This window comes from Bombus affinis, chromosome 13 (genome assembly GCF_024516045.1).
Source record: "Bombus affinis isolate iyBomAffi1 chromosome 13, iyBomAffi1.2, whole genome shotgun sequence".
Taxonomy (NCBI): Eukaryota; Metazoa; Arthropoda; class Insecta; order Hymenoptera; family Apidae; genus Bombus; species Bombus affinis.
Window position 1 is genome coordinate 7031172 of NC_066356.1, and position 15276 is coordinate 7046447.

Below are 15276 nucleotides of genomic sequence, written 5' to 3' on the forward strand. Positions count from 1 at the left end.
AAAATGTTTTACGTAACGCAATATACGTGTTACAGCCTTCTGTGATAACTATTAGAATACTATTAAAGTACTTTCTATCTATCGACATCATCTTTTGCGAACCACTGTATTGCTCAAACTTATTCACGAAGGAAAATATTTTCTAGGTTCGAGCAAACAGGTCCTCGATCCGAAGCGTGTCACGAAGGCGAGGAGAAGGATTGCGTCGGTGGAATCTCAAGAGTCTCCACGGCAGTGAATCGTTTAATGAATGAAAGGCCGAATCCAATTTTCTTGAACGCTGGCGATCACTATCAAGGGACACTGTGGTACAACGTTCACCGTTGGAACGTGACTGCTACCTTCATGAACATGTTACCGCACGATGTTATGGTAAGACGGCCTTATGAAATAATCACACGAAAACAAGTATGTTAAGGCTGAACTATCGCCGATTATCAGCACGAGAGAAGAGATTTTAAATACGTGATAAGGAAAAAAAATGTTGTTTTTTTCTATTGATTCGAAACGAAACTTGAGGCGCAACGTGATAATTACAGACAACTAAAGTAATAAAATGATAATCATCCCAGGAAATAAATGACAGAGATGGAGTTAGAGACGATGGAGATAGAGTCTCTCGAAGAACGATGTAAAAGTGGAACGAAACTGGAGAGACGATAAGCTGATAAAAAAGGATAGGAAAAGGGGTTTCTTTCCGCTGTTGATCGGTCGACTGGTTTAATTGGGTCAAAAAGTTAACAATCGATCATTCGAACGTGGCTCGTTCTCGTCGTTAAACGAAATTTAATGTTTGAAACCGATGGAGCTGAATTTATCGTGTCAAATTTGGTCGATGAAGCCACGGGAAAACATGGTTTCGCTCGTGATCGCGTAACAGTCTGTTAATTAAATTGATCCAGATGTTGAGTGCGAGGATCTACGCGACCGAGTCAGTAAATTTCTGACGATCATGGAAGATTATGGTTTTGCTGTAAAAGAAGGTCGATTGATTGTAATAATTGCGGAATTGGCAAATGGTAACTTATAGATAATGATAAAATAATAAAATAAAAATAAAATAGCGATAATAACTACATAAATGTTGATAACTTATATCTCTTTATTTGATAATAGAAAATCTGATATGTAAACATGACATTCTTGAATCGTAACGATAATAATCGATAATCAATGTTATTTCAGTTTATTTAGATTTCGTAGATAAAACCATTTAATGAAATAATAAAATAAATCGTAGATAGAGTTCGTACTTACTATTATTAGAAGAAAAGATTATGAGACGATTAATTTTTCAGACAATAGGAAACCATGAATTTGACGATGATATCGAGGGTGTGGTTCCGTTTTTAAAAATGGTCAAGGCACCAGTAGTAGTTACCAATATCGATGCAAGTGAAGAGCCAACGATGCAGGTTAGTACATTATATTATAACTAAGGTTTCCATTGAAAATTCAAGCCTAAAGCATGAATGTTGCTGCAATATTTTTAGGGACTCTATAAGAACAGCACTATCATTGAAAGGAACGGCACGAAGATCGGAGTCATCGGCGTTATTATATCGACTACGGACGTTCGTATCGAATTTTAATTTCACGTTTGATTAATCCTTCGTCGACGTAATCGAGTGAATCATGAGATTTTAAAGGATAGAACGCACTTGCAATATTACGCTCTCGTCATCTCCAAATATTGACTAATTAACTGAAGATATTTTGTTTAAGATCAATACAGAAAATAATAATTCCAAGTATTTTACCGTTTAACAATACTAAATTAATAACACTAAAATTTAATCGATGCATTTAATCGAAATTCAAAACAGAGGATAACGCTATGTATTTTAGAAAGGTACTTAAAAAATTCAAGAGTATCTAGATTTCGTTTTTGAAAATGTCCCGGAAGGAGATTTAACAGAAACGAAAAAGAAAGATTGTTTTCTGTTAACTGACAGATCATTTCGATTTTTATTTAATGCTAAATAGGATAAACAAAAATTTGATAATTAAATTTAAATTTAAATTTAAATTAAATTTAATTAAACTAATACAAACGACAACTTCAAAACGACGTCTGATAAAGTGATATATTAGTTAAATGATTATTCTCTAAATATTTTATTCGATTAGTCTAACATAATCGAATATGATGTATTGCATTTGAATAGTTGAATAATTTAATAGTTGAAACTTATTTTACATTCAACAAGACAAACACATTCAGTTTTATTCTTAATCTATCTTGCTCCTCTTATGGCCTTATATATGATTGAGATAAAAATGGTCATAAAAGTCACTATTAAACTATATTTTAATCATCAATACGTTTAAACGGATTCCAAGAAGCACGGAGATAATTGCACGAGACAGAAAACGGTAGAAGATTACGTTGACGAAGGTTTAACCGGAAGAGTGATTCGACGTTACTCTGGTCCTTAATTGAAACTTACAAATTACCAGACAATTTCCATTACCGGGAAATTAAAGTTTCTGGATGAGGTGGAATCGGTGAATGACGAGGCACGGAGATTGAAGTCCCGAGGGATCGACATTATTATCGTTTTAAGCCATTGTGGATTGGATGTGGACAGAATAATGGCAGCCAAGTGTCCTCTGATCGACCTTATCGTTGGTGGACATTCTCATACGTTCCTTTATTCAGGTAATTACAATATTTGCAAGTATTCGAACGTATTCTGTTTATCTCGATTAAGATAAATATACTTTTACTTTTTGTTAAAACAGGTTGTTGATCGAAGTACTGTATTATTGAAACTGATACGCTCTTGTCATTGTTGTCTTGAATTTTATATAGTTTTTCTAGATCTGTCTCTTTTTTCTTCGTTTCTCTTCAATTTCCTTCTAAGACTCTTTTAAAAACAAAATCTAGGTGTTCTTGAACTTTTCAAGTATTTTTTAAAATACGTAATAGTGTTATTCTGTATTTGGAATATTAGTTAAACGTATTGATTAAAATTTTCTATTATTCTGTGCTATTCATCGTTTCAAATGTTCAAACAGAACAGTACCGAACGTTTGTACATAGTTAGCAGTCATGTAACCTTCGACGATGGTCATGACCAGCTCTGACTCTAAAATAATCGAATATAAACTCGTAAAGAAAGATGACTCATTGTACTACCGCAAAGAGAATAATCTACTGAAAACCTTGCAACGGTATTTCAAACAGAAGATACGCGAAACAAAATATTATAAGTTGAATCATTTTGAATTTTATACGAATCATATTATAGGTAAATGATATACTTCTTCGTATGATCGATCAGGAAGGAAAATTCAAACACTTAATCAGAGATTTCATATGTTACGATCTAACGATCATTTTCATTCTACCTTTAAAAATAAATAAGAATGTCAAACTGAAGCTTGGAGTTTTATTTTTTTGTTAGAGAATTTTTAAAATATTATTTTATTACTACCGTTATCGTTATTTTACCATCGACTACTGTGATTATCCTTTGAAAAAAATTGTAGATAGTATTACTATTAGTATAGTTATAGTATATTATTATTAGCATATTATATGTATATTTTATCAGACCATAGCGATCATTTGCTGGAAAATCTTATTTCTATTAATTGTTAAGCGCTTGCGATGATAAAATACTTATCATTTAGGACCAGCCCCTTTCATCGACGAGCCAGAGGATGAATATCCCGTGGTGGTGGTTCAAGAGGAGACCAACAGAACAGTGTTGATCGTTCAGGCAGCTGCTTTCACAAAGTTGGTAATTTGTTCTCGATAAAAAAAAGAAACTGCCTGTTGTTTCGTTTGCTTCTCTTCTAGAAAATGAGGAAGTGGTTTCCTGTTTGTGCCAGGTACCTGGGGAACTTAACGGTGTGGTTCGATGCGGATGGTGAGGTGGTTGATTGGGACGGAAATCCGATTCTCCTTGATTACTCTGTCGAGGAAGGTAAGAATAAATCTCTGCTTTTATTATATGTACACATTATACCGAGCATTTAGGGGATGGTTACTGTAAACGTTCCTTTTTGTATCAATCAAGCAAATGAAAATAAAGGAATCTTGTAATCTTGATGGATACACGTACTATTCGTATAAATTATCTATACAAAATTCCAGTTCGAAATTTTAAACAATTATCTCTTAACTTGTACTTTATTTCCATTTTTTTGATTGAAAGAATCGATCTTTTTTTTTAATTTCTTAGGTATTAATGAAAATTAATTTTTTATTAATCGAGAATGTTTTCTTTCGTGAAAAGGAATTAGATGATCACTTATCAAAATTTTTCTCCAGATCCTGAGATGCTGAAGGCTTTGGCACCATGGAAAGTAAGGGTTGATGAGAAGTCAGGAACGAAGATTGCTCGAACGAGAGTTTTCCTCGACAATAAATGTCGCAGAAACGAATGCAACCTTGGAAATTTGATCACAGACGCCATGGTCGATGCTGTATGTCACAAATATTTCCTTTATTCCCTGGAATTAACGATTAAAGAATTATTTTGAGGCAAGTGTCTATACATGGATTTCCTAATAAAATGTGTTTACTAAATGATCGTAGTATGTGGAGAGAGCAGAGAATAAAACTGTGTGGACATACGCTGCAGTTGGTGTCTATAATCCTGGAGGAATACGCGCTCCTATAGACTCCATAGGTAAAGATATCACTTTTGCCGATCTGATAATGGCTCAACCTTTCGAGAACACTTGGGACATCCTCGAATTAAAAGGCAGCTGCATTCTGCAGGTATAACATTTTATCTTAATTCACATTAATTTAAAGAAACTTAATATCGGCTGGAGCATGTACCGTAACTGAAACTGCTTCAATTACACAGCAATTAATTCGGTGAAAAATATTTCGAATAAAAGTCGAATGGTTTCGAGAAAGTATAATTTCACTTAATTAATTTGTTTTGTAAGTAGACACGTGAAGTGTCCATTTACGAAGCCGTAATCACAAATTGTTTCTGAAATTATAATACAATAAATTGTTAATATACGTACGTATGTAATTCTTTGCTAAATTTTCTAAATGGAATTCTATTGTAATTATATAAATATATGATAGAAAAAGGTTCTTCCAACTACGTGCTTCACCCTGTATGTGTTCATTATTAGAAAGCTGTGGCTTATTTTAGACAAGATTGTACGAAACAAATGAATTTACTTTTTACAGAAAGGCTAATCAACTTTTACGTTTTTATGTTTACATACTTTTACGTTCCAGCTTCTATCAACGAGCACGGTTTCTACTGACGTGTAACAAGTGTTGCCATGCGCTAGGCTCTCGTTCACTTTTGCTTTCCCCTGTGTCCTCCTCAAAGCCAACTAACTTATATATAGATATCTGATGAATATTTTATTAATACATACCGTGACGTTATATATTTAATTTAACCATTTCAGATCCTAGAAATGGAAGAAGATATTTTAATATGGTCGGGGCTAAAAGTGGTTTATAAAATAAAAGGAAATTCCAGGAAGGTGGAGGATGTCAAAATAAGGTGAGTACTTACATTTTCACCGATAACTTCGACAAATCTTCACAATTCGTGTATTCCTCTAGATGTAGAGCTTGCGAGGTACCAAGGTACGAAGAGCTGGTGTTAGATCAGTGGTACAGAATTGTACTTCCAACCTTCTTAGTCCAAGGCGGGGATGGATTCGTCCCATTCGAAACCTGTGGTAGAAATCACGAAGTCGGTTACTTGGACTGGGTAGTATTGTCTAAATACATGAAGAAGATCAGCCCTATATTAACTGGACGAGATCGTCGAGTGATATTTTTAGATGGAAATAGTTCTTAGTTAGCTCGGTAAATATTCATTTTCCTAGCAAAACAATAGGTAAGGCAGATTCAAAGACTTTCTAGAATCATATTTCGCAAACTGATGTTGATATTACAGTACTGTAAAGTGCATTTAATCTAAAATGAACTTGTGCAATATAAATGTAAATTTAATAAAAATGCTATTTCATAATCTCGTTTGTTCGTTCGCTTCATTCCTTCGATAATACACAGGATAGCTAGTAAGGTACTAACTGATAAGGAAATGTAATTACTTGAGAACGATAACAGATAACTTTAATCTGCTTCTTTTTCATGTTACGAAAGAAACGTTAAGCACATTAAAGGAGAGAATTAATGATAAAACGATTCAAAATGTCCAACATTCTTGACAATCACGGTAGTGAAGCAACTTTCGGAGTCATAACGATTTAAGATTAGATTACTTAATTTTGGAATTCTTAATTTTATCGAATTTCATTACTAATTAAACTAAATTACCTTAAATTTCAGCAACAAGATATAAATTATCATCCATAACTCGAACGATACTTAATATTTACGAGTAATAATCCCTAAAGGATAATAAATCTTTAAATAATAATAATGTTATTAATAAAAAATACATAAAAATAGAATAATAATAACGATTATGACTATTAAATGCTCAAAGAATATTTAAGAGCTAAAATTAGTCAGTACCCGGTGTCTCGCCGATCACCCTCTATCTTTCAAAGCGGGAGAAAATCGAATTACAACAGATCGATCAATTTCGTTCGATTTCAACGAGGCATTTGCTAAAAAGCTTTTAATGAAAAAGCGACGGCGAAGAGGTCGCGATATCGTGGTATCGTCGTGAAAGCAGGAAACGTCCGCTCGCTTATCTCGCGGTATCTGGACATCGCGGCAGGTGAAGCATTTAAATAATATATCGAACAGGTGAAATAGCAGCTGTTCGTCTGCATCGCCCTCCGCCAGCACGCGTGAACAGCTTTGTAGTGCCGCGAGAACTCTCTTTTTTCGCTCGAAATTCGCGTTCCACGTTCTCCTCTTACTGTGACACAGTTTCTTCAGAGTCCAGTGTTTCTCGTTTTCAAACGCGGTTTCCAGACATCTGGAAAAGATTAGCTTCCTACATTTAATTCATAGCATCACGCCAGTTTATACACGTGTTAATAATTCACTTGTACATTACATAAAAATCAATTTCAAGGCTATTCCAATATACGATTCGCGTAACAGTAATTCACGAGATAAACGTCAAGAAACTAATACTCGTAGCTTCGTTGCTTTGTTCCATTTTCCCAATTTACGAACTTGATCAATATCCCATTCTAACACGCGAATATCCTATCCTATCGTAATACGTAAACCAATCTTCCACGAACAAGAACAATACAACAAACTAAATCTCGCAACTTGGAAATGTTCCCCAAGTTGCTCGAGCCCCAGCAACCCTCCGATCATTTACCTCCAGCTAACCATCATCCACTTTGCTCGCCAACCAATCCCATCCCGCGGCTCAGCCAAAACACGTTGTCAGTTTGAAATCCGCGGTCAGATCGAGCCATTTGCTTGCATCGTGTCGCGATTCATCGGTGGCTGAGTTCCTCCTAGGCTCGGCTTGGCGCAAAGAGGGGATCGCGCGAGTATCCAAAGAAAGGAGGAGTGGAGCCAGTAGCTATGTATCTACTTATCAACCAGAGAGAAACGGAACCAGTATCTGGCAAGTGGTAGGAAAATGTAAGCTGGACGACCGAGTAGAGGGGAATATAGAAAAAGATAGTATTAAGACTCTCGTGTAAGAATGAGAATGAGCGAGAGAATCTTTAGTCGAAGGGGAACGCAGAGGGTGAATTTGAGGAATAACGCGGAGGAGGGGCCGAGAAAAGAGAAAAGACGGAGAGGGTTTCATCGAAGAAGAGAGAGAGAGAAGAGAGAGAGAGAGAAGAGAGAGAGAGAAGAGAGCGAAAAGGAGGGGATGGTCGGTCGGAGGGGAGGAAAGGCAGCTGCAAGCAGCAATCGGTGCAAGGGAGAGATCGCGCGAGGGTAGAGGGAGACGGGACCAGTGTCATGGAGGCAGGTCTGCCTGGTGGCTGTCCGTCGACCTGCTCCCTTGCTTTACCTGACAGCGCTCGCCAGTGTTTCGAAAGCCGCGTTCACCGATGGGTCGACTCGCGATCCACTCGTGAGCTCGTCAAGCTCGCCACGCTCGGATCGTCGACCCCCTTTTTTTTTTTTTTCGAAAAGATCAACGACGCCGGGACCCGTTCGTTCGTCGTCTAACTCCAAGTGGAGCCCGGTCGAATCGACTTGGAAAACGGAAGCTGTGCGTGTCTGCCGCGGGAGAAGAACACGTTAGAGGGAAACGGAGTGGGTGAACACGGAGGAGCATATAGAGGGCAATACAGAGAGGGAGAGGTAGTGGAGAAAGAGGGAGGAAAGTGACACGTTGCGATACGATCGATCCAACGACCAAGTTATACGTGCGTTTTAAACGAACACGCTCCGAAAACACGATCGGCACAATGTGCTCGTGACAAGAGCGTTTTTTGGAGTCTCTCCTGTGACCGATCGCGTTCCTTTTTTTCTTTTTTTTTCTTTTTTTTTTCCTACAAATTAAGTCAGAAACTGCGGGCTTTTTCGTTGCTTGTTCGTCGGTCAGAGAAGTTTGAGAATATTAGAAAGAGTGGAGGAGAAGAAGGAGGAAGAGAGGAACGTATAACAGAGACAGTGAAAGATACAGGCCCAGAGGAGGAAACGGATAAAACGTGGGCGTTGAGTGATTGTTGTCGGTGCTAGTTTCCATTGGGAGTCATGAGAGATACCAGCGATATGATGGAGGACTCCTTGTCCGAGGTATGTAATAGCTGATAAATCAGTCTTGTTTCGTTTTCGGTTCCCTCGTGTATATAACATGGTCCTGAACTCGTGCTGTGCTGATTGAAATTAGAGGGATTCTATGGCACGAAATAAGAGCACAATCAGGAATAGCAAAATTGCCTCGGAGGTTTCAATTCCGGGAAAATCGAGTTTGAAAAGCTACCAAGCGGACGCGCATTTGTCTAATCCCACTGGACAGGAATGGAAAATTGACAAGGAGATTGTTCTACACGCGACAGCAAGTCGGGTATGTAGAACGAAGCTTTTTCGTTTGAGGCCTTGTTTTCGAGAAAACAACGTTCGAACGTGTTTAACCGAGAATTAGCCTTGCATTTTACAAATTGTCGGATAAAGTTATACATGGAATTCTGAAAGAAATTTCGAACATAATTTTTCGTTTAAAGCTTCGTTACGGAGAAGATAAAGTTTGAATATGTTTAACTGGGTTCGAACTATTCGGTTTGAACGAGAATTAGTCGGGTACATGCTATTTGACAAATGTTCACATTCCATTTCCTCAAGAACTAAGCCGACATAAAAAGATCTTACTCTACATTTTCCACTTATGTTCGCATGTAGAATAATCTTCCATCAATGGTCCATTCCTATTCGGAATTAGTCAAATACACGTATACTTGACAACTTTTCAAGACATAGGATTTCTAATTTCAATTGTACCGAATTTCTAAATAAAATGTGGAATCACAGCGTGCACATTGTTCGTTCGTTTTTTGGCTGTTACTCGTTTTATTTAAATTGTCATGAGGGCTTGACTCGATATCATTCTTTGACATCGCTAATCCAATCAATTTCTGTCTTTCGATCCGTATGCGGGCCACTAAATGATTTTGTCCGGAGTGAAAAGGTTGAAAAGAAGATAAGGTTCCTTACATAAATTGTGTATAACGATCGAGAGGTCTTGGATATAAAATAGAAGGTAAAATGATCCAAGATCGCGGGACATTCGCGCGAGAATGTGTGGACGTAACGCGACGATTTAGAAACACCTTGTGCACCGTGTAGTGGCCCGTTTATGGGGTCCCGGAAAGGAAACGCGTTCCAGCTCGGCCTGTACGCTTCAGAATTTCGTTTGTACTGGTGCTTCTACTTTATCCGGAGTTTAATGCCGCATCGTGGAAACCTCGAGAACGCTTATTTGCATTTTACACGAAAATTCGTAACTTCTTTTTTCTTTATTCGTGTCTCTATTTGTGACGGTTTCCACGAAATTCCGCGAACATTTCCTTGGTTGCTTTTTTTTCTCTCCGAGGATAATTCATTGCGGATAGAAGAAGAAAAGGACAGAACGAATAGTCGATGAATATTCCTTCAATAATTGAAATTTAACTCTGACCTGGCGGTTCTCGAATTTTTTATGTCTCAATCTTTCTTTAGTTTCAAGAGAGAAAAGCAGTTTTAACATTTAACGAATGAGCGTTCTTTTGTATTTTCCTGAAATTTAAGAAATTATCTAGTGATAGGAAAGTGCCATTTAAAAATGACCCGAAGAACACCAGTTTAAGACACCGACAGTTTCTAAGCACATTTTCATGCACTGTTGCAAACACGAATTAACAAACAATGGCTTTTTAAATTTGTATTGACACGTCAAATAAAATGTGACGTGTGCACTTGAATGATATCAAGCATTTTAAAAATCACTTTACGGTAAAACCAACGTTCATTGTTTCGGTACAAATGAAATAAAATATAAAATCTGTATCGTGTCGAATAATTACGAATAATTATGTACATTCGACCTACGACTTCTCAGAAATCTAACAAAAGAGAAATCCTTCATCTGTGAAAGAATATTAGAAGATTAATATACATACATCGTTTTGTATAATGTATGATGAATAGCGGATTATCATTGCAGATCCGTACTTTTATGAATAAAGCTGAAAGAACTTATAAAATATAAAGAATACCGGATATTTTATTTATATTTTCCCGCGTATTATGTATATTTCTACGTCTTTTGATTTTCCCTGAACTCATAAAAATTCCCGTTCTAGCGAATAAATGTCAGAGTAAATTACGGCATTTGTATATAGCTCGTCCGTCTACAGCTTGTCTATAGTTAGTCGAAATTTGATTTAATTTCTCGCTGCATCGTGCCATGAAATTTGCTATGTATCCGCGGGATCATGAATCCAGTGCCATTATCGGTTATGTTCTCTCGTGTCTTCCTCACCATACGTATGTAAATTTGCATTCGTTTTATGTTCAGACACTCGTCCCCGTTTTCTATAGCTTCCCTTATATGCGCATTTTATTGGACTCTTTCTCGTCGTCCTTCCACCCAGGGGAATAGAATTTGCTCTCAATTTTCTCGACTCTACGTCGTCGAAGATGGAACAAATTTTCCTTTGGCCAGATTGCCGGATATACAGTGGCTCACGAAGGTATTTCAACGAGTTTGGGAATGTTACCTGCGTTGCAGGAAATATTTGGAAGTTTCATTAGCACCGTAACGGGTATAGCGTGGATTTTTATGAAAATTTATATTTTTATGGACACAGCTTGAAGATTCGTTTCACGCGTTAAAAGCCATGACCAATACTTTTATTATTACTCTACTTTGAATATTTTATATATCTTTGTTTACTGCAGGCATCTCGTACGTTTTTGCAACTTCGGTTGCATTTTGCATAAATGCATAAAAATCCCCGGTCTAGTAACGAGTTTCAACTGTCACGATCGTATTGGTGAAATTTGAGAGCAATATAAAAATGTGTACGAAGACTATAAGACAAGTTACGTACGATAAGTTGCGTTTCATATTTTCCTGCACCAGCAAAATTGTCTCTTTATTTGGCTTTGAAGCTAAATAAAATTTCCATGCTATTTTCGTCGTAGCGATAAAATATTTCGAACGCATCGAAATATTTTTTAAATGTCTCTTAATAATTGCGACATTGGGCTTCGGCAAAATTTCTTCGTCTTCTTAGTCATTCTTAAAAGACATACGTAAGTACAACCCAATTGAATCTCTTCATCTTCTATTTTGTCACGTTAAAATCGTTCTGTGTACTCGTTAAGCGGCATCAAAATCAGAAAATCAACATTAATGAACTTAGCATATTCTTCGTACGTGGTCCTTATTTGCGATCGAATGCACGAAAAATACGGGAGCAAAACGGTTCTCGTTTGCTTCACGAAAACCATGTACCGTTAATTCCTTTCAACTTGTTTCGTTGTAGAAAAAAAGAAAGAAAGTGGGTTTGAGAAGCAACGTTATTTTTAAAACTCGCGACTAATTAAAAAGTTCAACCTCGCGGCGACTTCTTTCCAGCGTGGCTTGCCACGCGAGAAAGCACTGGATCAATTAAAAAACTTCTAACGTTGCAGTAAACAGCTTCCCTTTTTCCCGACGAAAACCCAGCTGAAAACTCGTCATTCAAGGAAAAAACGTTTCAACGCGACGACGCGAGTAACTTTCCTTTTTCCCACAAAACCCTTCTGCTGTAGCAAATCGCGATGTAACACAATCTTGCTTCTCATAGAATATCCTGTAGAACGTTTACAATCGTTTCCATTGAAAACCGAGTAACAATTCTCGCACGAGTAACAATCGGAGAATGTGGAAAGATAAGACGAATAAGAGAAAAACAATCTAGTCCCGGAGCAGGGATTAAGCAACGTATAATGGACAGATTCTTATGCAAATTCGTATATCTCGGAATGCAATGAAAAAAAGCAGAAGCTTGGTGGAAAATTGTTTTACCTACAGTTACAAGCATTGTAGAAAGCACTGTACCACGGATGCTTTATATACTTTTTCGTATTATCTGCTCCTCCGACAGTTGTTAGATTTCCTTCAAAATTGGGAAAAGTTAAGTTGCAAAGTAGGAAGTTTAGTTTCGTATTTCGAACGCCTACGTTCGCTTAAAGGTATTTTGTGAATGCTCGAGTTGCTGTTCCTTGACGGCACAAAAAATAATTTCTTCCCTCTAACGCTTCGGTCGAATCATTATTCATGAGTACTCAACGAACCTGCGAATAATGCAACAGTATGCAAACACAGAAAAAAAACGGGGCCACTTTGGACGACGACAGGAAATATTTCGCCAAATAAGGTGCACTTTGAACACGAACCCGAGTTTCTTTATTTTCGTGTACTGTAACTTTGCCCTTCTGGAAGTTGTTACTACTACTAGACTACGGATTTTTCAATTTTCAATTTATGTCACATGTACAAAAGATTGTTGAATAAATGTGGTGCTGTCTGCGCGTGTATACGCGTTTCTGACCCTCACTGTACGTGTGTGTAAAGAATAATAAAACTACAAAAGGATACAGAATAAATATACGAATAAATAGTATGGAAATATATGTATAAAATATTCAAAGTAATTTACTGGGGAAAATATTGAAGGAAACTCTTCATTTGAGATCTTCGTTTAAATTTAATTTATAGTCGAGGACATGTAGGTAAATATCAAACATCGAATGTTTTAGGAGAGAGAAAAAGCTTCCTCGACCTAAAATTATTTTCGAAATTTAATTTATTTCCATTACTATAAAACTTTATGCGTATAGTAATCTACGCGCGTCACAAAATTTTCTATTTTTGCGTTAGTATAGTCGAAGTTTATCGATAAAAAAAATAATATCTGTAGAAAAGCCTACGTGTGCCACCTCTTAATTGTGCCATTTACATGCGTTAAATGTGCCATTCATTTAAATTTGTCAGCACTGTAATACGTAGCAGTCCTGTTTGTTCCTAGATAACTCGTACAAAGGACGAAAAATATATTTTTCCAAGATGATTCTTCTCGTTTCTTTTTCAAAAGAATATTTTATAATGCTTCAAGTAAAAATTGTTACAAAATCGGTGATATTTAATGTCCATGTGTTCGGGCATGTTTACCGCTCAATGGCACCTACATTGCATGGCACATCATCTTTCAACGTTATTAGTAATTATTTACAAATGGAAATTGCTTTCAAATTCCTTCACTTCTGCTTTTACAGCGTTCCTTATAAACAATCCTCGTTTCAATTTAGTTATTTTCTTAGAGATCGTGCTTCTTCGTTATTTCTACTATCTGCGTACTTTCGTGTGAATGGTCCGATATCGCGAACAAAATTTTACAATTCACTCATTGGGAACGGTTTTCAAGACTGTTTGCTCGATAACGTAATAGTTGCATGTTAACGGTGGAAAATCGCGTTTGTTCCATAAATAGAATGTTAACGTTTAGCGGGTAATGCGACTGCATCGATCGCGAACGCCGAAAGGAAATGTCGGTCGACGTGTATCGGGCTTGTCCGCCGCTAATTAAAACGTTAATAGTACTCGGCGCATACCAATTAAAGTCGATGCATTCGCGTCGACTGTATTAACAGTAATTTCGTGCGTTTAATAATCGTCCTCTGCCCGAAGCTATTCGCTCTCTCTCTCTCTCTCTCTCTCCCTCCCTCTCCCTCTCCGCTAAGAGAACTGTTTCCCTCGAAATTCTCTGCTGTTCACCGTCGCTCGAAACGCGTTCTGTCCGCTCCCAAAACGTTCCACTTCTGTACGAAACTTGCCCCGTGCTGCGATTCACAGTGTGGCGAAGCTCGTTACTCCAGACGAAATTTTAATTAAAGTCGATGGGAATCACGCGGGCCTGTTAGAGTGCTACGAATTGCTAAATAATTCGCTGCCAGTTATTTCCGAGACGCGGATGCTACGAGATGATTAACGTTGCTACGGTGGTTTTGATTAGGGAAAAGAATGGAGACGAGGTCTCGGTTGAGCTTTTCGGAAGCCAAATTAACTTCACTTGGCCGAATTTTCCAATTTCATCGTCCAATTACCATCGACTCTTTAAAGAATGTATGGAAAACTGGTCGTCGTTCATGATCGCTTCATTATCATCTTCGAATATATACAAGGACAGGTTGAGACTTTATGAATCTGTTATTTTTACTTAGACCTTATTCCTCGCCGTTGGCAATTATTACCAAGCAAACACGATTTGACGTAAGAAATTATGCAAGTGTTGTCGCGAGTGACAAAGTTCGAAAACGCTTCATCGTCCTAATTAGCAATTCAATTAACCTAACTAACTACGTTTTAATCGCGTTACGATCCAAATAATCTAGCGGAACGAACGAGCAACGTTTCTTTATCCAGCAATTTCTAGCTAAAATGTTGTCGTTTTTCAATAGATATAATAACTAATAAGTCTTTCCTGTCTACATCCACCGCGTCTTTCGATTAATTACAGTAACTGATTATATTATTAATTCTTCCAATAGTTCAATAGCTTCCGGAAGCTTTTCCTCTTTACAAATACAACATTCTTTTCGATTAATCAATGAACAAACTAGACTCACATATGAAAGCAGTCGGTGTCTCGATACTTACGAACACGAGCCGTGTACGTCTTTATAGATTTCCGCGCAAATTTAATTTAAGGCCAAACAAGTAGAACTAATACATTTCTTTTTGTTCCATTTTGCCGAAAATAAGCCCTCTCCGTGTACGAGATAAATTTCAGCCTCTTCGTCGTTCGCTGGCGGGAAGACTTTTTCGCGGAATTAATGCCGGGATTATCCTATCTCGCTTCGTACGAAACAATTGCGCCCGGTTAAATTACACGGGACAAAATCGCGAGGAA

The 15276-nt window shown here is 37.2% G+C and overlaps 2 protein-coding genes across 4 annotated transcripts in view; both read left to right on the forward strand.

Annotated features, from left to right (window-relative positions):
• Positions 1-5972, forward strand: part of LOC126923395 (apyrase) — a 13852-nt gene extending 7880 nt beyond the window's left edge. For all 3 annotated transcript variants that reach the window (XM_050736802.1, XM_050736801.1, XM_050736800.1), the window contains 10 exons: positions 147-372; positions 1299-1415; positions 1494-1574; positions 2461-2662; positions 3640-3745; positions 3841-3935; positions 4283-4437; positions 4550-4735; positions 5398-5495; positions 5558-5972. In XM_050736802.1, coding sequence (XP_050592759.1) covers positions 147-372; positions 1299-1415; positions 1494-1574; positions 2461-2662; positions 3640-3745; positions 3841-3935; positions 4283-4437; positions 4550-4735; positions 5398-5495; positions 5558-5798 — 1507 coding nt within the window. In that variant the 3' untranslated portion in view covers positions 5799-5972. The remainder of the gene's footprint in view (positions 1-146; positions 373-1298; positions 1416-1493; positions 1575-2460; positions 2663-3639; positions 3746-3840; positions 3936-4282; positions 4438-4549; positions 4736-5397; positions 5496-5557) is intronic.
• A 1946-nt stretch (positions 5973-7918) lies between these two features.
• The window catches only part of LOC126923401 (uncharacterized), a 35868-nt gene continuing 28510 nt past the window's right edge, over positions 7919-15276 (forward strand). Inside the window, exon 1 of the mRNA XM_050736811.1 lies at positions 7919-8638. Coding sequence (XP_050592768.1) covers positions 8597-8638 — 42 coding nt within the window. The 5' untranslated portion in view covers positions 7919-8596. The remainder of the gene's footprint in view (positions 8639-15276) is intronic.